This window comes from Anarhichas minor, unplaced genomic scaffold (genome assembly GCF_050575085.1).
Source record: "Anarhichas minor isolate MPS153535 unplaced genomic scaffold, ASM5057508v1 ptg000056l, whole genome shotgun sequence".
NCBI classification, from domain to species: Eukaryota; Metazoa; Chordata; class Actinopteri; order Perciformes; family Anarhichadidae; genus Anarhichas; species Anarhichas minor.
In genome coordinates this window covers 1,248,748-1,272,200 of record NW_027466502.1, presented here as the reverse complement: position 1 = coordinate 1,272,200, position 23,453 = coordinate 1,248,748, and the positions used below count along the sequence as shown (strand labels likewise).

General features: G+C 39.6%; 2 protein-coding genes across 2 annotated transcripts in view; both read right to left on the bottom strand.

Moving 5' to 3' along the window:
* Nucleotides 1-16,031, bottom strand: part of plxnb3 (plexin B3) — an 89,193-nt gene extending 73,162 nt beyond the window's left edge. The window contains exons 1-2 of the mRNA XM_076076335.1: nucleotides 15,919-16,031; nucleotides 383-460 (exon numbers count right to left, since the gene is read on the bottom strand). Coding sequence (XP_075932450.1) covers nucleotides 383-446 — 64 coding nt within the window. The 5' untranslated portion in view covers nucleotides 447-460; nucleotides 15,919-16,031. The remainder of the gene's footprint in view (nucleotides 1-382; nucleotides 461-15,918) is intronic.
* A 952-nt stretch (nucleotides 16,032-16,983) lies between these two features.
* The window catches only part of abcd1 (ATP-binding cassette, sub-family D (ALD), member 1), a 35,009-nt gene continuing 28,539 nt past the window's right edge, over nucleotides 16,984-23,453 (bottom strand). The window contains 3 exon segments of the mRNA XM_076076344.1: nucleotides 16,984-17,864; nucleotides 19,711-19,798; nucleotides 21,489-21,614. Coding sequence (XP_075932459.1) covers nucleotides 17,742-17,864; nucleotides 19,711-19,798; nucleotides 21,489-21,614 — 337 coding nt within the window. The 3' untranslated portion in view covers nucleotides 16,984-17,741.

The window sequence follows — 23,453 nt, the reverse complement described above, 5'->3', positions numbered from 1 at the left end:
GTAAACACTTTAAACACATCAGGTTGTTGTTAGCAGCAGTGTTCCCTTCACTCAGTGTGACAGAACGATGCAGGGGACGTGTTCAAAACGCAGATGTCTCGCAGCAGCGATCATATTTCAAGTTCACGCGATAATAACGCGTTAACTTGCCCAGCACTAGTATATATATATATAAACAGTCTATATATAGCAACCAGCAACTCTGACTGAAGACAGAGCAAATAGCAACTCTGACGATAAAAACATCAACTGATGAGCAACGTTGTCCAAAGACGTCACTTCAGCAGCTCTGTCCTGTTAACGATGGACGACATCATCGTCTCTGAGGTCAGTGGTTGCTATAGTAACCATCAACAGAAAGATAGATCAGAGTTGCACCAACCTGTTGAGGAAAGCTCTGATGTGGAGACTGAGAAGTGAAGAGGAAGAGGAGGAACCTTCTTCATCAGGAGGGCGTTTCCTGTAGGAACACAAACACAGACGCACCGCTGTCAGTGACACAACGAAGCAATAAAGTTTTGTTCTGTAGCAATACAGAGGTTTTAGTCTTCATGTTGTTGTTGTTTATGTATTTTACATGATTCTTTCTTTACGGTTGTCATGTTTCAGGCGACTGTGGCTAAGTGGAGAGCAGGCTCTTCCTCGCTCTTCCTCGTTCTTCCTCATTCTTCCTCGCTCTTCCTCGCTCTTCCTCGTTCTTCCTCGCTCTTCCTCGCTCTTCCTCGTTCTTCCTCGCTCTTCCTCATTCTTCCTCACTCTTCCTCACTCTTCCGTACTCTTCATCAGCCATCTGCCTTCAAGGTCAACGGTGAGGTGGAGCAATGAATCACTCCCTGTTTGTCTGCTGAACATAACGAGTTAATGAACAGCTGATCAATCAGTGCGGATGTTGATTGATGATCTACAGACTCCTCCCTCCTCGTCAATACTTCCTGTTTAATCTGATTCATGTTCACGCTGCTTTAACATGAACACAGAAGAAGAAGATAAAAACCTGGTTCATTCACAACCTCAACGGAAAAACACGTGTTTTCACTCCTTCAGGTGAGTAGTATTCTACACAGACAGTAGTATTACATGAATACTCTGTAGGATAGTAGTATTACATGAATACTCTGTAGGACAGTAGTATTACATGAATACTCTGTAGGACAGTAGTATTACATGAGTCTGTAGGATAGTAGTAGTACATGAATATTCTGTAGGACAGTAGTATTACATGAATACTCTGTAGGATAGTAGTATTACATGAATACTCTGTAGGACAGTAGTATTACATGAATACTCTGTAGGACAGTAGTACATGAATACTCTGTAGGACAGTAGTATTCTATGTATACTACTGTAGGACAGTATTAGTTCATGAATAGAGAGTGAATACTGTAGTAGTACATGTTCTCACATTAACAGTCGTCTCTAACAGAGAGAGTGTCAGAGGAAGTGGAGGTCAGGAGGTCACACAGACACACAGACTCTTCTCTCACACACACACAGACTATATTCACACACACGCACACACTGAAACTGAGCAGAGAAGTCTTCGATCACATGATCTGAGTCAGTCATTCCTTTTGTTTCTACCGTTTTTAATGTTTCTCCCGTTTCTTTTGTTTCTACCGTTTTTTTTGTTTTTACCGTTTTTAATGTTTCTACCGTTTCTTTTGTTTCTACCTTTTTTAAGGTTTCTACCATTTCTTTTGTTTTTACCATTTTTAATGTTTCTACGGTTTCTTTTGTTTCTACCTTTTTTAATGTTTCTACCGTTTCTTTAGTTTTTACTGTTTCTAATGTTTCTACCATTTATTTTGTTTTTGTTTTTAATGTTTCTACCGTTTCTTTTGTTTCTACCCTTTCTTTTGTTTTTACTGTTTTTAATGTTGCTACCATTTCTTTTGTTTTTAATATTTCTACCGTTTCTTTTGTTTTTACCTTTTGTAATGTTTCTACCGTTTCTTTTGTTTCTACCTTTTTTAAGGTTTCTACCATTTCTACTGTTTTAATGTTTCTACCGGTTCTTTTGTTTCTACCTTTTTAATGTTTCTACCGTTTCTTTTGTTTTTACTGTTTTTAATGTTGCTACCATTTCTTTTGTTTTTAATGTTTCTACCGTTTCTTTTGTTTCTAACATTTCTTTTGTTTGTACTGTTTTTAATATTTCTACCGTTTCTTTTGTTTTTACCTTTTGTAATGTTTCTACCGTTTCTTTTGTTTTTACCGTTTTTAATGTTTCTACCGTTTCTTTTGTTTTTACCTTTTGTAATGTTTCTACCGTTTCTTTTGTTTCGACCTTTTTTAAGGTTTCTACCGTTTCTTTTGTTTTTACCGTTTTTAATGTTTCTACCGTTTCTACTGTTTTAAGGTTTCTACCGTTTCTTTTGTTTTTACTGTTTCTAATGTTTCTACCGTTTCTTTTGTTTTTGTTTTTAATGTTGCTACCGTTTCTTTTGTTTTTACCGTTTCTTTTGTTTTTGTTTTTAATGTTTCTACCGTTTCTTTTGTTTTTACTGTTTCTAATGTTTCTACCGTTTCTTTTGTTTTTAATGTTTCTACCGTTTCTTTTGTTTTTACTGTTTTTAATGTTTCTACCATTTCTTTAGTTTGTACTGTTTTTAATATTTCTACTGTTTCTTTTGTTTCTACCGTTTTTATGTTACTACTGTTTCTAAGGTTTTTACCTTTTCTATTGTTTCTAGTTTCTGCTTTCTTTCAATCAAACGGTTTAGTTTTCATTTTCTGTGCAAACACATTAAAACTGAAGCCTTCAAATAGGCCACCAGTGGATTTAATCCCCATTAAACCTGACCATGAAACACACAAACACAAACACTCAGTAGATTAGGCTGCCTGCCTTCATTCACTAATCTGTGGAGTTAATCTGATGGTTGTAACTGCTATCTGAGACATTATAGAGCTGTAATCTGCATATATGAGACACACACACATAGTTTAGCTGGAAGTGTCACTGAGTCTTTAAGGTTCTCACATCTCCCACACAGACAGTGTTGATGGAGACGAAGCGGAAGAAGACGTCATCACATTATTTATTAATCTATGAAGTTTCACTTTTCAAAGTAAAGTGAGTGTTTTTATTTATTTTGTTTTATGTCTCCATAGAAACAGAATATTTTACCTGTTAAACACCTCAAATGTTTCATTGAATCAAATACTTTTGTTGTATTATAGATCATTTGTATTTAACTTCTGTCTGAGAGACTTTTATTTTGAAACACTATTCAACATTTCAGAGATTTTCTCTGTGTGTGTGTGTGTATCTGTATCTGTGTGTTTGTGTGTGCAGCTGCACTCCAAGACACCAATTAAAGTGTCTCTGTGTCAGACTGTAATCATTATTCTGGTCTGTAATCTGAACATTCACACTGAGACCGGGGGGGGGGGGGGGCAGTCCAACATTCTGACAAACCCTGTAGAGTCAGTTTCCGGCCCGTTGCATTCTGGGAAAGAGATGGTTCAGGGTTCCAGTTTAGTGAACTTAGTGTCCCCCCAGTAACCCTAACCGTGACTCCTGAACCAGGTATGAACCAAACTAGACTCAGAGCTCATTCACTTCCTGACTACATTGCCCATAATGCTCAGTGTGCTGCCTCTTACTGCTAATAAAGTTGACCCCACAGTGTCCAGCAGAGAGCGGGACAGAGACAGGAAGTCAGCTGTTTGTTACAGGAAGTGTGTTTCTGTCTGAAGCAATGGAAACACACACATACACACACACACACACTTCCGTAAGCAGCCTGAGAGTAAAACCTGCAGAAACTAGTTAGTCAGAAACTACTGACTAACCCAGGGATTAAAAATGTACACCAAGTGGTCTGTTTACATGTCTGTATTCGGTCTGTTTACATGTCTGTATTCGGTCTGTTAACCAGTCTGTTAACCGGTCTGTATTCGGTCTGTAAACCGGTCTGTTAACCGGTCTGTTAACTGGTCTGTAACTGGTCTGTTAACTGGTATTCTAGCAGCTGTACTGACTATTTCTGGTTCTTCAGGCGTTCTGACTTCATTTCAACATCAAAGAGAATATTTCATCACAGCCGATTGAAAACACACACACACAAGTTGGATTTTCTATCATTGTGGGGTCTTCTCTTCGCCTCATCACCATGGTTACCTCGACCGTAATCACGGAAACCCTGACCATCAGAGAGACTTTAACTTTAACACTTTTATTCCTGATCCTGAACCTAGACCTGGTCCTGAACCTGGTATATATATATATATATATATCCATCCATCTTCCTCCTCTTATCCGGGGTCGGGTTGCGGTGGCAGCAGGCTGCCCCAGACCTCCCTCTCACCGGCAACATGTTCCAGCTCATTCTGGGGGATCCCGAGGCGTTCCCAGGCCAGCTATATATATATATATATAACCTCAAATATAACGCAAAGAATAAATAAATATAAAACATAGAATATCGGCTCAACGTGGGGTAAACACCATCTATAGATACTCACAACACCATCCTGTCTGTCTGTCAGGCAGTGAGACAGCTGGTGAGCAGTGTGTGTGTGTGTGTGTGTGTGGGGGGGGGGGGGTACTCGTCTTGTGGGGATATAAATCTGATCACACGTGAACACTTGGTTTAATGTGGGAGTTAGGTTTAGTTCAGATTTAGGATTGGGTTTAGTTCAGATTCAGGATCGGGTTTAGTTCAAATTTAGGATCAGGTTTAGATCAGATTTAGGATCGGGTTCAGTTCAGATTCAGGATCAGGTTTAGTTCAGATTCAGGATCGGGTTTAGTTCAGATTTAGGATCGGGTTTAGTTCAGATTCAGGATCGGGTTTAGTTCAGATTCAGGATCGGGTTTCGTTCAGATTTAGGATCGGGTTTAGTTCAGATTGAGGATCGGGTTTAGTTCAGATTGAGGATCGGGTTTAGTTTAGATTGAGGATCGGGTTTAGTTCAGATTTAGGATTGGGTTTAGTTCAGATTCAGGATCGGGTTTAGTTTAGATTCAGGATCGGGTTTAGTTCAGATTTAGGATCGGGTTTAGTTCAGATTTAGGATCGGGTTTAGTTCAAATTTAGGATCGGGTTTAGTTCAGATTCAGGATCGGGTTTAGTTCAAATTTAGGATCAGGTTTAGTTCAGATTCAGGATCGGGTTTAGTTCAGATTTAGGATCGGGTTTAGTTCAGATTTAGGATCGGGTTTAGTTTAGATTCAGGATCGGGTTTAGTTTAGATTCAGGATCGGGTTTAGTTCAGATTTAGGATTGGGTTTAGTTCAGATTCAGGATCGGGTTTAGTTCAAATTTAGGATCAGTTTTAGTTCAGTTTTAGGATCAGGTATAGTTTAGATTCAGGATCGGGTTTAGTTCAGATTTAGGATCAGTTTTAGTTCAGATTTAGGATCAGGTTTAGTTCAAATTTAGGATCGGGTTTTAGTTCAGATTTAGGATCAGGTTTAGTTCAAATTTAGGATCAGGTTTAGTTCAGATTTAGGATCGGGTTTAGTTCAGATTTAGGATCAGTTTTAGTTCAGATTTAGGATCAGTTTTAGTTCAAATTTAGGATCAGGTTTAGTTCAGATTTAGGATTGGGTTTAGTTCAGATTCAGGATCGGGTTTAGTTCAGATTTAGGATCAGGTTTAGGTTAAATGCAGGATCAGGTTTAGGTTAAATGCAGGTGCAGCTATGGTTGTTGGGTAACTGTGTATGTGTGTGTATGTGGTGTGTGTGTGTATGTGGTGTGTGTGTGTGTGTATGTGATGTGTGTGTGTGTGTGTGTATGTGGTGTGTGTGTGTGTGTGTGTGTTTATGTATGTGGTGTGTGTGTGTGTATGTGGTGTGTGTGTGTGTGTGTATGTGGTGTGTGTGTGTGTGTGTATGTGGTGTGTGTGTGTGTGTGTGTATGTGGTGTGTGTGTGTGTGTGTGTGTTTATGTATGTGGTGTGTGTGTGTGTATGTGGTGTGTGTGTGTGTGTATGTGGTGTGTGTGTGTGTGTGTATGTGATGTGTGTGTGTGTGTGTGTATGTGGTGTGTGTGTGTGTGTGTGTGTTTATGTATGTGGTGTGTGTGTGTGTATGTGGTGTGTGTGTGTGTGTGTATGTGGTGTGTGTGTGTGTGTGTATGTGGTGTGTGTGTGTGTGTGTGTGTTTATGTATGTGGTGTGTGTGTGTGTATGTGGTGTGTGTGTGTGTGTGTGTGTGGTGTGTGTGTGTGTGTGTGTATGTGGTGTGTGTGTGTGTGTGTGTGTTTATGTATGTGGTGTGTGTGTGTGTATGTGGTGTGTGTGTGTGTGTGTATGTGGTGTGTGTGTGTGTGTGTATGTGGTGTGTGTGTGTGTGTGTGTGTGTGTGTGTGTTGACTCCACAGGGAGCGATCGAGAGGAACCAGCTTCTTTATGGATTATTAATATCACCTCCGGCTACACACACAGACGGTGTGTGTGTGTGTGTGTGAGATCTGATACACACACAGTGTGTGTGTATCAGATCACACACACACACGGGGGATGGGGAGGAGGGGGGGCACAGCAGTTGGTGTGATCAAGGACGCTTCATTCACACTCCACTCAACAGTGTGTGTGTGTGTGTGTGTGTATAAACTGTTCAGAGGCCACACCCTAATCTGGGATCACCAAAAGACCCCCCGCCCCTAATTATTATTATTATTAAAACGTACACGGACCATTGTTGTTCAGTGTCGGCGATGCGGAGAACATGGGGAAAGCCGCTGCATGCCGTGCTGTTGGTGAAGTTTATTTGGCGCTTAATAAAGTTATGGATGTGTTCATTACATCACCATGGCACATATTGTACTGACTCAGCATTCTGAGTAATGTGTGTGTGTTAGTGTTTACTTGCTCCCATGTCCTCTTGATGGCTGCGTTGCATACATGAGGGTTAAAGCACTCATAATGATATGACAGTGTTATTAGTACACCAGCATATCATTACTGTAGAACATGATGAAGGTGGACTCATGATAAGAACAGAGAGAATCACACTATTTATCTTCACTGCTTCAGTTGATTGAATGTCTGATGATGAATAACACACACACACACACACTGATCCGCCCACACACAGATTCACACACACAGATTCAAACTGCTAGTTCTATATGGTAATCTACACATACATGTATATACACATATATAGTACATGATACATGAGGGCATACAGTACATATATCCTCATATTAATGAGTATCAGTTAGAACCTCTTTGGGCTTGTTTTTATTACTTATTCTGAAAGAGTTGAGATCATTATTGTCGCTATAGATCTCATTGGATGATGCATTCATGAAGCCTACTGCCAGCAGCACATTTAAAGACATATCATCTGATTGATTGGGGTGATGAGGCTTTAAAATGAGCCGATACATTTACAACACTTACGCATTTAACGTGTCTGTGATATTCTGCGTGCTTCTTGTCTAGCCCTCACAGCGGTGGAGGTGTTATATTTAGCCGTGATTATGGTCTTGAATTCCTCATATGCGTTCATGATCATCTCCTGCTCGTCAGCGGAGTAAAAAGAGGCTCTTTCTTTGACTTTATTTAACATTGTACTGTTAGAAAATCATGGTTTCGGTGATCGACGCTTCTCCCTTTTGACGTAGGACGGGCACGCGCAATTATCCTGATCCTGATCGTCTGGTTCCAATTAACGAGACTGTTTGAGAGGATCAGCCTTGGAGAAACCAGATAGCCTGATGTCAATCATCTCGTTAATTTAGGCTGCTAATAGGACATTTGATCGACTTAGTTGAACCACGTACGAGGAACGGGGCCCTGGTTCTAGATCAGACCTTGTTCCAGATCAGACCTGGTTCTAGATCAGACCTGGTTCCAGATCAGACCTGCAGCGAGGAAGACCTTCTAAAACAGCTGAAATACTTATTTATTAATATTTATTGTTATTGATTATTATTTATTGAGGTCTGTCGTGTTTAGATGTTCTGAGCTTCTAGACTCAGACACCGAGATCTGAATATAAAGTCAATAACAATTATAACTATTGTAATTATTATTAGCTTATAATAATAATAATAATAATAATTGGGATCATTTTTGATCAAACTCTCTCATATGAACGACACGTCAATCACATCACAAAAACCGTCTTCTTTCATCTCAAAAACATCGCCCGTCTCCGCCCCTCCCTCTCCTCTACAGCCGCTGAAACACTCATCCTCGCCTTCATCACCTCTCGACTGGACTACTGCAACAGCATCCTGTACGGCTCACCCACCAAAATCATCAATAAACTACAATACATCCAGAACTCAGCTGCCCGTCTGCTCTCCCACTCCCGCACCAGAGACCACATCACCCCAGTCCTTCAAAACCCCCACTGGCTCCCCATACAACAAAGAATCCAGTTCAAGATCCTCCTCATCACTTACAAAGCCCTCCACAACCTCGCCCTTCCCTCTGGAACTCCCTGCCCCAGCACCTCAGACATTCTCCGTCACTCGCCACTTTCAAAACTGCACTTAAAACTCACCTATTCAAATCTGCTTTTAACCTCTAAAGTCAGTCATGTATGTTTTCTTTCTTACTGTCATGTTGTAGATTTTGTTCTTATTATAAATGCTTTTATTGTTTCTGTTTTTACCATGTAAAGTGTCTTTGAGTGCCTTTTAAAGCGCTATATAAATAAAATGTATTATTATTATTATTATTATTAATGTTCAATAACAAACCAAATATCTTTATTTTTTCAATTGTCAATATTTATTGCCTCATGATCATGAACACATGCTCGCTCTTCCATGTAGGTATGTTGAGTTCTTAAATGACACAAATATAACATGTAAATACATGATGTATACAACTAATGCAAATTAACCATAAACATCAAATATCAGATGAAATAATCAGCATTAAATACATCTGTATCAATAACCTAAAGGCACAGGTAAATATGACTAAATCTATGGTTTAAATACACTTATACATTTAAACATCTACTGGTAGGAATGGTAAACACTTTGACTCTGCATCTACTTCACGTTCACTAAATCAACAGCACGGTGGAAAATAAACATCAGTGCCAACAACCCTGAACACGAAAATGACTTTGATTAAACTATATCACGAACTGTATTGCATCAAACAATGCACCGATTCATCGAAAAGTTGGTTATTGCTGTGTACATAGATAAATGAATATTAAACAGCATGTAGTCAACTACTGATGCTAACGCACTCCCATCGGCCCAGATTCATTCATTAATGTATTCATTTCTTGCATAAGGTCATTATATCGCCTTCACTTTTATTTTGAAATATTCTTGTTCCGGGTTACCTGTTGTGCTCTGCGTCTTGTTTTAAAGGAAAAAACAAAAAAGGGATTTGCAAAAACGAAATACGGCTCGTTATTTGACTTTGGTTTTTCCGTTTTTGGTTTGAAACGAAAAACGAGAATACCATGGTATTTCCGTATTTTGGTTTTTCCGAATTAACGGTAAAACAGATGACTAAAACGTACACGGACCAACAATGTACCACTCGCAGAACAGCTCAAGGCTGCATCCAGTGTGTGAGACATCAATGCTCGGCTGCAGCGTGTGGTGTTCAATGTATGCTCCAGAAGGTCTGTAAATAAATGATTCCTTGTGGGCAGAATGGATAGCGCTCGTATAGGAAGTCATCATGATGTGATGACGGATCTTGGCGATGTGGAAGAACTCTCTCCCTATAAAACGCTAATCTAACTAATATCCTCCTTCATCAGTGGATCTCTGAGGAAGGGAGCTGTACATTAATGCAATAGAGGCTTCTTAGTTTGCTCAGCTGCTTTAATGGATCACCGTGTGTCTCACTTTACATGCATTTCTGGAACTCCCGTATAACCCCCGGTATATGCGCAAGCGCATTAGACTACCGTATATGACAGGAGCTGCCATGTTTTCCGGGGGAGTGGCAGCTTATCCAGCTACCTTCAGTTAGCCTGCGCTGGAGCAGGTTCAAGCTTATGGATGTGTTGCCATGGTGATTTTGCCAAACTTGCTTTCGTGGAACCGAAAAGCCTGATCTACGTCATCTTATCCTGAAAAGTATCCGGCTAACTCAGTTAGCCACGTACGAGGAACAGGGCCCTGATCTGATCTGGAACCAGGTCTGATCTACAACAAGGAAGTCACAAATATTTACTATATTTACAATACAAGAATATTTAATTTATATATAAGTACTGTAACTTTAAAGATCATTAATATCTGATCAATAACTATCATCTATGTCAAGTATTAAACATCATTTGAGTGCATGTGAGCCTGCATGCGAGCCTGCATGTCGGTGTTCCTGGATTGAGGATGATTCCTTGATATCTTGCACCTTAAAGTAAAATGTAGTTAGATAAAGTAACAAAGTAACAAAGTAACAAAGTGACAAAGTGACAAAGTAACAAAGTGACAAAGTAAAAAAGGAAGGAGCAGCTCTGAGGAAACATCAACAAAGTCAACAACTTCTCTCCTCGTTTCCTTCTGATGAAAAAAATGTAACAAAAACTATTTTTAGGAGTAGTTTTTTTAAAGTACTCTGACTAAATAAACATTATTTAATTTGATGATGTCATAGGATTTCAATTTGAAACCCTGCTGAGTACCCCAGTTGATCAGAACCAGGGTCCCCCAAAGACGGTTAGACTCCATGACGGATCCTTCGGTTGGTTGTAACGAAGAAACAATGAAGTCTGATTTGGGTTGAGATGAACTACACACACACACACACACACTGTAACACACACAGTAACAAACAGCAACACAGTAACACGCACTCAACTACAACACAGTAACACACACAGTAACACACACTGTAACAAACAGCAACACAGTAACACGCACTCAACTACAACACAGTAACACACACACACAGTAACACACACTCAACTACAATACAGTAACACACACACTGTAACACACACTGTAACACACACAGTAACACACACACAGTAACACACACAGTAACAAACAGCAACACAGTAACACGCACTCAACTACAATACAGTAACACACACACAGCACCTGTTCTATATGTGAACACACACACAGAACATGGTGAAGTTGAGTTAAACAGATGGTCGAGCAGATTGTATCAGAAATGTATCACACACACACACACACACACGCACACACACACAGAGGAAAGTTTGTTGATGTTCAATCTGATCTCAGACCAGTTTTCAGATTCTCTTCAGGGTCTCAGTCAGCTGGTTGAGGATCTGTCTTCTGGTTTTCAGACTGTGTGAAGACGCTGAGCTAAACCTGCAGATTACACACGTTGACACTGTGTGTGTGTGTGTGTGTGTGTGTGTGTGTGTGTGTGTGTGAGAGAGAGAGAGCTGATTACACACTAATCTGAATCTGGTCTCAATCCTTCAGATTAGTCAAATGGACATTTCAGTTAAATAATCTTCATCACACAGACGATGATGTCACTGATGATGATGATGATGATGATGTCACTGGTGCTACTTCCTCCAGGTCACATGACCTCATTCAGAAAACAACCAATGACATCTGACAGTGGTGGGCCGTCAGGGCCTTCAAGGCCTTCTCTGCTGGCCTAAACACAATCACAAAGTTATATCTATTCAATAATTTAATAATGTTTGTTAAATACACTACATGTATTATAATATTTTCCCCATTATCTTATCTCATTGCACAGCTCCTGTCTTCCTCAGTTGCTCTGCTTCCAGTGCAGCTTGTTTTAAGCTCCTCCTCCTTTTGCGAGTGGTGTCGCAGTTAAAGCTCTAGAAGAAGCTAGTAAGTGGATTTACAACTTGTTTGAAATCTATTCAATTTGCCAGATATATCACATATATCACTCTTCAACGTTTGAGTGAAGACGAATCCAGAAAGTTGTCGAGCTATTTGGGTTGTTAGCTAATGCTAACTAGCAGCTAAGCTAAAGCTAAGTAGCAGCAAGATGCCTCCCTTCTCCACGGACGACTACCACAAACTCCTGCAGAAGATTGCAGTCTTGGAAACAAAAATCCACCGACTAGAAGTGAACGTGGAGGTAGATGGACTGTGTGGGAATGATACCACTTTACCATGGACTCTAAACACTGGACAAACACAAGCTAAGACGCAGCTAACTAGCACCTACCAAGAAACAGGAGGAGAGAGCAGATAATGAATCTTCAAATGGTAGTCCTCCCTGGAACTCTCTCGGTGCAAAGCCGAAGAGAAAATCATACCCTCAGGATGTGGGAGGACTAACAGGCAGAGCCCAGCGCCCTGAGGTTTGTGATGCGACTGGCTGGCCTGCACTAGCACACAGGCAGAACTCCTCCTCAACCCCTGCACTCAGACGGACAAAGCCAAGGACAGCTGAGAAAAGTAAAACCTGCAAAAAACCTCCACAACAACCAAGCCTACAACTTCAAAACAGATTTGCTCCATTGTCGCAGGATCCTAAATCTCCATCTGATGACCTGGATAAGCAGCTATCTCCTCAAAGCAGAGTAAGAACTGAGAGTAAATGTGAGAGTAAAAGGCCACAGGTAAAGCTAATGACTGGGCCTGAGACTCTGATTGTTGGTGACTATGCTGTAAAAGATGTCAGAACACGTGTGTTAAAATGCGTTAACGCGCTATAAAATAATTGTCAGCGTCAATTAATGAATGCGTTAACGTGATAATAACGCGTTAATTTGCCCAGCACTAATATATACATATACATATATATATATATATATATACACACATGTGTATATATATATATACACATGTGTATATATATATATACACAGGTGCTGGTCATATAATTAGAATATCATCAAAAAGTTGATTTATTTCACTAATTCCATTCAAAAAGTGAAACTTGTCTATTATATTCATTCATTACACACAGACTGATATATTTCAAATGTTTATTTCTTTTAATTTTGATGCTTATAACTGACAACTAAGGAAAATCCCAAATTCAGTATCTCAGAAAATTAGAATATTACTTAAGACCAATACAAAGAAAGGATTTTTAGAAATCTTGGCCAACTGAAAAGTATGAACATGAAAAGTATGAGCATGTACAGCACTCAATACTTAGTTGGGGCTCCTTTTGCCTGAATTACTGCAGCAATGCGGCGTGGCATGGAGTCGATCAGTCTGTGGCACTGCTCAGGTGTTATGAGAGCCCAGGTTGCTCTGATAGTGGCTTTCAGCTCTTCTGCATTGTTGGGTCTGGCATTTCGCATCATCCTCTTCACAATACCCCATCGATTTTCTATGGGGTTAAGGTCAGGCGAGTTTGCTGGCCAATTAAGAACAGGGATACCATGGTCCTTAAACCAGGTACTGGTTGCTTTGGCACTGTGTGCAGGTGCCAAGTCCTGTTGGAAAATGAAATCTGCATCTCCATAAAGTTGGTCAGCAGCAGGAAGCATGAAGTGCTCTAAAACTTCCTGGTATACGGCTGCGTTGACCTTGGACCTCAGAAAACACAGTGGACCAACACCAGCAGATGACATGGCACCCCAAACCATCACTGACTGTGGCAACTTTACACTGGACCTCAAGCAACGTGGATTGTGTGTCTCTCCTCTCTTTCTCCAGACTCTGGGACCCTGATTTCCAAAGGAAATGCAAAATTTACTTTCATCAGAGAACATAACTTTGGACCACTCAGCAGCAGTCCAGTCCTTTTTGTCTTTAGCCCAGGCGAGACGCTTCTGACGCTGTCTGTTGTTCAAGAGTGGCTTGACACAAGGAATGCGACAGCTGAAACCCATGTCTTGCATACGTCTGTGCGTAGTGGTTCTTGAAGCACTGACTCCAGCTGCAGTCCACTCTTTCTGAATCTCCCCCACATTTTTGAATGGGTTTTGTTTCACAATCCTCTCCAGGGTGCGGTTATCCCTATTGCTTGTACACTTTTTTCTACCACATCTTTTCCTTCCCTTCGCCTCTCTATTAATGTGCTTGGACACAGAGCTCTGTGAACAGCCAGCCTCTTTTGCAATGACCTTTTGTGTCTTGCCCTCCTTGTGCAAGGTGTCAATGGTCGTCTTTTGGACAACTGTCAAGTCAGCAGTCTTCCCCATGATTGTGTAGCCTACAGAACTAGACTGAGAGACCATTTAAAGGCCTTTGCAGGTGTTTTGAGTTCATTAGCTGATTAGAGTGTGGCACCGGGTGTCTTCAATATTGAACCTTTTCACAATATTCAAATTTTCTGAGATACTGAATTTGGGATTTTCCTTAGTTGTCAGTTATAATTATCAAAATTAAAAGAGATAAATATTTGAAATATATCAGTCTGTGTGTAATGAATGAATATAATAGACAAGTTTCACTTTTTGAATGGAATTAGTGAAATAAATCAACTTTTTGATGATATTCTAATTATATGACCAGCACCTGTATATATACATGTGTGTGTATATATATACACATGTGTATATATATATATATATGTATATGTATATATTAGTGCTGGGCAAGTTAACGCGTTATTATCATGTTAACGCATTCATTAATTGACACTGACAATTATTTTATAGCGCGTTAACGCATTTTTTTTATTTTGAAAGTCCGTGGAGGAAGTCTTCAGCAGACTCCGTTGATGCAGCGTGTGGGAGACGTTTAGATAAACAAAAGCAAGACAAGCGGCGTTACAACGAGCACCAGCTGTTGCTCTGCCTGGAGACTACTGGACATCCTGCGGTAAAGTCAGCAGACACTTACATGTTAGTGCACCTATATGCTGACATTCACGGTAAACGCATTCAAACGGCACAGATCGGGAGCGAGCGAAGGACTTTGAAAGTTAGCGGAAAGATTAACGTGAGACAACATCCGGTTTCTTCAGACGAACATCCGGTTTTCAGAATAAAATGCCAACAAAGTATGAATTATATTCACATTAAGTATAAAACATGCTGCATCTCGTGAGTTAAAGGGAAAATATACATATGATATAAGAATGATATAATATAAGGAATATGATCACTACTGTGTAAAGAGAATACTGCTGTTAAAAATAACCTTATTTGTTTTAATAAGTGTTTACAAACCAAATGTTATTGCCCTTTTGTTCATATAGCAGTACTGTTAAAATAAAAGTGCGCAATATACTACTTTTTTAATTCATTATTGAACTTTGCCATAACAATGACATTAATCGCGATTAAATATTTTAATCGTTGTCCAGCACTAATATATATATAATATATATACCGTATACTAACGATTTATAGATTAAATCAACAAGAAGACAGACAGATAAAAAAACTACTGATTATTATTATTAACACATTCTTTATGTCATGTGACCGTTTGTTTTGTTCACTTTGTGACTCTGAGCAGGTTCTTCTTCCTGTGTGTGTGTGTGTGTGTGTGTGTGTGTGTGTGTGTGTGTGTGTGTGTGTGAGCGAGTGTGTGTGGGTGTGTGTGTGTGCGTGTGTGTGTTCGTGCGTGTGCGTGTGTGTTGGAATGTCAGCTATTCAGTATGAGGCTGCGGGCTGAGCCAGGACAGGCTGGGAACACCCAACACACACACACACACACACACACACACACACACTATGACACAAAACGAACTAAAGTAAAACCCGGATTTAAACCTCAGCTGTTACATTGGGCTCGATCACAACCCACCGACCGGACACCGTCACAGAAAGCGTCACTTTGAGACTCGCGGCTCCGCTGCGTCTTTAACGGCTGTTTGAACTCAAGCGGCCGTGAAAGCTCACACTGACTCAAACTGTTATGTCCGAATGAAAGAACGTCTCGACATGTTCCATAAAAACATTCAGTCGTTTCTCTCCGCAGGTAGAAAGCGAAGAACAAGGAGAACATTTAAACAGTCGCATTTCTAAAAGGAGTCCGGCGCGTGGCTGTCAGACACGCCTGACTCACACACGCTCCTTCCTTCCTGCAGCAGCTTCAGCTTCGGGACGAGCCTTAAAGGGGGTCAGCGTGAACCGGGTCAGACTCACCTGAGCACGGGGATCAGTCCACCCGGTCCGATGAGACCTCCAGAAACCCGCAGAGTCCAGCAGAGACACGAACCTGCACGATCCGCACCGAGAGCCGCTCAACAGGTCCAGAGACCCCGCCCCGCTCCGCGCGGCGCCAGGGGGCTTTTCTACCAGTCCTCAGCGGGGAATCGAACCAACAACCTGCTGCGTCACGTGTGATACTATATAAACAGTATATATATACAGTCTATATACAGTTTACATATATATATATAGTATATATATATATATACTATATATATATACTATATATATATAGTATATATATAGTATATATATATACTATATATATATACTATATATATATACTATATACTATATATATAGTATATATATATATATAGTATATATATACTATATATATATACTATATATATGTATATATATATATATATATATATATATAAATATACACCATATATGTATATATAGTATATATTTACATACATATATGTATATATACATATTTATATATTTATAAATATTTCAGGTTCAGGTTCACTAAATACTTCATTAAAGTACTTTAATATAATCATAAAGTACTCGGTTCTAATTCATATTCTTGTTCAGGTTTATAGTTAGGACTGGTTCAGGTTTATAGTTAGGGCTAGTTCAGGTTTATAGTAAGGGCTGGATCAGGTTTATAGTTAGGGCTAGTTCAGGTTTATAGTAAGGGCTGGATCAGGTTTATAGTTAGGGCTGGTTCAGGTTTATAGTGAGGGCTGGTTCAGGTTTATAGTAAGGGCTGGTTCAGGTTTATAGTTAGGGCTAGCAGTCATAATGTTTCTATCAATATTATACATTGAATGTGTTGGAACTGTTATGTTGTTCATTCTGTAAACATGACATCACACTTCATCCTGATAGAGGGTCCCGATGTGAGGGTGTAAGGTCAGAGGATGTCATATGTGTACAGATTGTAAAGAACTCTGAGGAGAATTTGTGATTTTGGGCTAAACCAAATAAATTGAATTCATCATAAATATTTATATTTATAAAACACAAAACTCCAAGTCATTTGTTTTCTGTTCCTTCATGATAACTTTATTTTGAAAAGCACTGGACAAATAGAGGTTTTCATTATGACTGAATAAAGTCATCATCGATATAAACATATCTAGATAGATAAAATATAGATTTTACAAACAATAAAATATTTAATTGGCACAAGTGAACCTGAGTCATGTGACTAACCATGGAAACATGATAATGTTCATCACACAGGATGCGTTCAGGTACAGAGCTGAGTGTAGGTCACCTGTGTTCTCAGCCAATCACAGCTGAGCAGAGTCATTGATCCACTGATGATCATTGATCACGTTTGAATTAATCTGCACATAAAACACATAACTCTATTATGTGATGTCAGTATTATAGTAATAGTACTAATGTGTAGCATCATTCTACCTCCATCTGCTTCACTGTAAACGTTAAATAGTTTAACTTCAAACATAAAGTGAAAATATTGAAACCGTATACTTTTTTTAAAATTACACTATATTTATCCCGGTACGGGGGAAATTTGTCTCTGCATTTGACCAGACAACCCTCTTAACCCAGTGAGCCACGGTCGCCCCTTAAATCAATCAGTTGAGGTATTTGGATGCCGTCGTGTGATTCCAGGTGAAAACAGAATGATATTTATTGATCAGTATGTGATTACATTCATAGTTATTAATCTATTTATTGATTATTCTGGTCAAAAGGAGAACCATCACAGACCAGTTCACCTGAGGAGACTCCTCTTCTTCTGTGGTGCTTCTTCTCCTCCTGTCTCTTTCTCACCCTTTCTCCTCCTCCTCTCTGCCATCCTCCCTCTCCCCCAGCAGGACACACAGTTCAGTGAGTCTCTGTTGCATCTTGGGAATCCCGGACAGCTGATTCTCCAGACGTTGTTTCTCGTCCTGAAACAGGAAACACATGTAAACAAAGTGTTGGGACTCCACCATGTGGTGTGAACACAGAGAGTAGAGAGTTGGGCCTACAGGATAATGAACAGCCTGATGTGAGTTAAATTCACACTAGACCCCGTCAGACGTTAAGTCTCACCTACGTGTGCATTTTGTTCCAAACTCAACTCTGAGATCTCATTGGACGAGAGCCACAGACTAACAAGGATTCCATGTTCTACGGTCTGACACAGAATCTATAAAGAATCTATAAAAACCAGCGTCACTTCCAGGTCACCGCCGTCCCGTCTGACTCAAGTGGATGAAAGGAGGCACTACGTTGTTTTTAAGAGAACCTAAGAACAGGTCTTAACTTCGCTGGACGATCAATAGACGGTCTGTTTGTTTGGATCCTGAAGGAGAGAACGGATAACTTCTATGACCCGTTCTCTCCCCGTTAACGGCAACATTTTTCCGGTTGTAAGGATGAGAATTCCCTTCACTTCCAGAGTTTAACCAAGAAACTCGAAGAAGCACATCAACCATTAAGAAGTCATCCCACAGTAAGAGGCTTGTGTCTGGGCAGAGTTAGGTCATAGTGTGTTTATTACCTTGTTTTGTGTTGTTTTAAGGTTACTGAATTGTTATAACGTGTTCTTGTGTGTTTACGAACAGTTCCGTTAGTATTGTTTAAAAACTACTGTTGTGTTCCATACTGCTGTAACAGTGTTGTGTTAGATCATCACTGTGAGTGAGGTTGTAATTGTGACTTTATCAGTTAAAAGATCAGAACCACGGCTGAATCTGAGTTTGCCAGTTGGGTTTCTGTGTGATAAATATTAATCTCTGTATTTTACTGCGACAGTGAGGATCTGCCTTGTTTTGAGTGTTCCTTTAGGTTTGCTACCCATCTCACACACACGTGGTAAACGCGACCTCTATCGTGGCCCCACCACCTATTTGTAGTCTTGCGTGGTCACGTACGAGACTAAATTCGCCATTTTTGGGTAGTATCTCGCTTCTCCCCCCCCCCCCCCCCCCACACACACACACTCACCACAGATTGTTGATGTTAGACAGCGTGCTCATAATTGTATAATAGTTGTTGTTAGTTTTAGATATTATTTGATTTGATCATTATTATTAGAAGTTAATAAACTCTGTTCTACTCTAAAGAGCAGCTGTGTGTGGTTCATGTGTTCATGTGTTGTGATAACAGCTGATATCAAACCTTCACTGTTCACTCTGGATGTGTAACAGCACTCAGACTGTTCACACTGTGAGTGAACACTAACTATGAGACTTAGTCTATAGTCTGGTTATTGGTCTCTGATCTCAGGGTGGAGCCCCGTTATTATTAATAATCGTTAATAATCTCACCGACATTAATAATTCTATTGACGTTAATAATGTAGTTTTTCATATTTACTGATAAGCAAACACGCTCCTGATAGATCTAAACAAAGTTTAAATAAAGTTTAATGACACGCACACTGATGACACAGATAGAAGCCACTGATTGGTTGTTTCCTCTCATCGTTATTATAAATCAGACGAATGAGCTGATGAAGAGGAGGAAGATGAAGATGTAGTAGTACTGGTAGTGTGTACTGGTGAGTACTGGCTATTACTACTAACTATCTGTAGATCTAATGACCTCATGAGTCCTCATGAGTCCTCATGAGTCCACATGAGGACTCATGAGTCCACATGAGGACTCATGAGTCCACATGAGTCCACATGAGGACTCATGAGTCCACATGAGGACTCATGAGTCCACATGAGGACTCATGTGGACTCATGAGTCCACAGTCACAGGACAGGAAGTGAGGATGGTTTGATTTAAACACCAGAGACAGACCTGCAGAGAGAGACGGGTGGACGCATCAGGAGGTTCAAACTTCCATCCTCCTTCTCCATCAAACTGAAGCAGGTGAGAGTGGTACTTCCTGTTGGAGGAGGAAGAGGAGAACAAAAACACTTAAATTATCAGACATTAACACCAGTCAAACACTATCACCCTATAACCTCTAACAGTCTTTATAACATACATGTACTATGTTACTATCTATAACCTCTAACAGTCTTTATAACATACATGTACTATGTTACTATCTATAACCTCTAACAGTCTTTATAACATACATGTAATATGTTACTATCTATAACCTCTAACAGTCTTTATAACATACATGTAATATGTTACTATCTATAACCTCTAACAGTCTTTATAACATACATGTAATATGTTACTATCAATAACCTCCAACAGTCTTTATAACATACATGTACTATGTTACTATCTATAACCTCTAACAGTCTTTATAACATACATGTAATATGTTACTATCAATAACCTCTAACAGTCTTAATAACATACATGTACTATGTTACTATATATAACCTCTAACAGTCTTTATAACATACATGTACGATGTTACTATCTATAACCTCTAACAGTCTTTATAACATACATGTACGATGTTACTATCTATAACCTCTAACAGTCTTTATAACATACATGTAATATGTTACTATCTATAACCTCTAACGGTCTTTATAACATACATGTACTGTTACTATCTATAACCTCTAACAGTCTTTATAACATACATGTAATATGTTACTATCAATAACCTCTAACAGTCTTTATAACATACATGTAATATGTTACTATCTATAACCTCTAATGGTCTTTATAACATACATGTAATATGTTACTATCTATAACCTCTAACGGTCTTTATAACATACATGTACTGTTACTATCTATAACCTCTAACAGTCTTTATAACATACATGTAATATGTTACTATCAATAACCTCTAACAGTCTTTATAACATACATGTAATATGTTACTATCTATAACCTCTAAGTCTTTATAACATACATGTAATATGTTACTATCAATAACCTCTAACAGTCTTTATAACGTACATGTAATATGTTAATATCAATAACCTCTAACAGTCTTTATAACATACATGTAATATGTTACTATCAATAACCTCCAACAGTCTTTATAACATACATGTACTATGTTACTATCTATAACCTCTAACGGTCTTTATAACATACATGTACTATGTTACTATCTATAACCTCTAACGGTCTTTATAACATACATGTACTATGTTACTATCTATAACCTCTAACGGTCTTTATAACATACATGTACTATGTTACTATCTATAACCTCCAACAGTCTTTATAACATACATGTAATATGTTACTATCAATAACCTCCAACAGTCTTTATAACATACATGTAATATGTTACTATCTATAACCTCTAACAGTCTTTATAACATACATGTACAATGTTACTATCTATAACCTCTAACAGTCTTTATAACATACATGTAATATGTTACTATCTATAACCTCTAAGTCTTCATAACATACATGTACTATGTTACTATCTATAACCTCTAACAGTCTTTATAACATACATGTAATATGTTACTATCAATAACCTCTAACAGTCTTTATAACATACATGTAATATGTTAATATCAATAACCTCTAACAGTCTTTATAACATACATGTAATATGTTACTAGCAATAACCTCCAACAATACATATACTATATATTATATTTATTTAATGATAACACAAACTGTGTGTGTGTACTGACCACAGAGAGGGTCTGTGTGTGATTGACAGCAGAGCTATCCCAGCATCCTTTGCAGCCTGGAAGATGCTTCCCTCCACGTCGATGCTCACGGCGCTCGTACACTCATCCAGCAGAGCGTACCGAGGTCTGGGGGGGGGGGGGGGGAGACAGAGAGAGAGAGAGAGAGAGAGAGAGAGAGAGATTACAGTTTTACTGTTTATCAAAACAAACTTCATTCATGCAAAAAAATCAACCAAACAAAACCAAAAACTAAAGAAAAACACAAATCCTGAGTTGAGAACCAGAGCATTGTCTCTGACTGAACACAGAACGTCGTTCAGAGCCCAAATATAAATTATAAATTATTATAAAATATAATCACAAAGAGTTTTCTTTGTCAGTCTGTAGAAGCCAAATTCCACCCTGAGCCGAGCAGCCAGCAGCCCCGTCAGCATCAAGCTCACGTCCTCTGACCCTTCACCCCTCACACGGTTTTTCCTCCTTTTCCAAATTGCTAGTTTGGCCAGTCCTGAATGGAAATTCATTAGTGTGTGGACAGATTTGTTTTTAGCAGAGTAGTTTGGACCATAGATAAAAAGACAGAAAGAAAAGTGTTCTCCTAAGCCCTGAAACCACGCCTTCAGGCGGCTGAAGAGTCTCACCAGTCTGGAGCACTCAACGAACAGATGGTGGATGGTTTCTGTCTGCGAGCAGAAAGGACAGCTGTCCCCTGAGCCAGGATCCAGGTGCACCAGATACCCGTTTGTAGCTATGGCCCCATGTACAATCCTCCACTGGAGGTCTCCTGTCCGTTTGTCTACAGGGGGTTTGTACAGGGACCGCCAACAGCCCCTTGGGGAGGATCCCCTGCCAAAAGACTCGGTCCACCTCGACACCCTCACTCCTGCCAGAGAGCGCAAGTTAGAGACCTTCACACTGACCTGATACCAGTGGCGGCTGGTGGAACATGTTCTAGGTAGGGCCATCCTATCAATTTCAGCAAACATCCCAGTATGATTTAATGCAAAAAAAAATTAAAGTATCAAACACGCATTACTACTTTGTAGTTAAATATTTAACATTTATTCCAACACGAAAAAAAGCAGTAAATAACACTTATATAATATAATATAATATAACATGTTTATTTATTGAGATGTCCCTATGGACCTTGTTATAGGAGGTAAAGATCAGGAGAAGTAAACATGAAGTGTAATTATGAATACTGATGTTAAATTAAGCTATGATGAGTTTTCACTGTTAATTTACCATCTCAATCACATGTTGATGCCTCCATGACCAAGTTAAGCAGATGAGACTGAGGACAACTATGTAGAAGAAAAGATGTTCACTTTGCCTAATATGTAGCTTGACAGAGCTCTCCATGTGTGTCCTGGTGTTCTCATGTTTCCTTACCTCCTCATCCCTCACTCCCTACCCTGGTGTTCTCATGTTTCCTTACCTCCTCATCCCTCACTCCCTACCCTGGTGTTCTCATGTTTCCTTGCCTCCTCACCCTCACTCCCTACCCTGGTGTTCTCATGTTTCCTTGCCTCCTCATCTCTCACTCCCGTAGCTGTCCGTGCTGGATCTGTCCCCGTTGTTTTAAAAGCTAAATAAGTTATTAGCATGACGTCATCTTGCTAGCCAAACCTGTCTGGTGTACAGTAGAGAAGCTTCGCATGTACTGCTTCCCTTTCCCGCTAGTCTGCTGTCTGATTGTGAGGTCAGGCTGATCTGATATCAGCTCTTTGGCTGCAGAATCTCCGCCAAAGTTCTCCTCTCAAACGAGACTTGGAGGAGTAGTGCTCGCACTGGCGCTCGCCTGTAGAGACTTCTCCTGACGAGAACGCGCAGCTAGGGGGGCAGAATCGTTTTGGCCCCACACTGAATCTATTTGAGGACGCTGATTGGCTAAATTGTATGTCACTCATTTATATCTTTAATCAGCAATTGGCTAAACTGCTTCATAGACCCGCCTCTTTT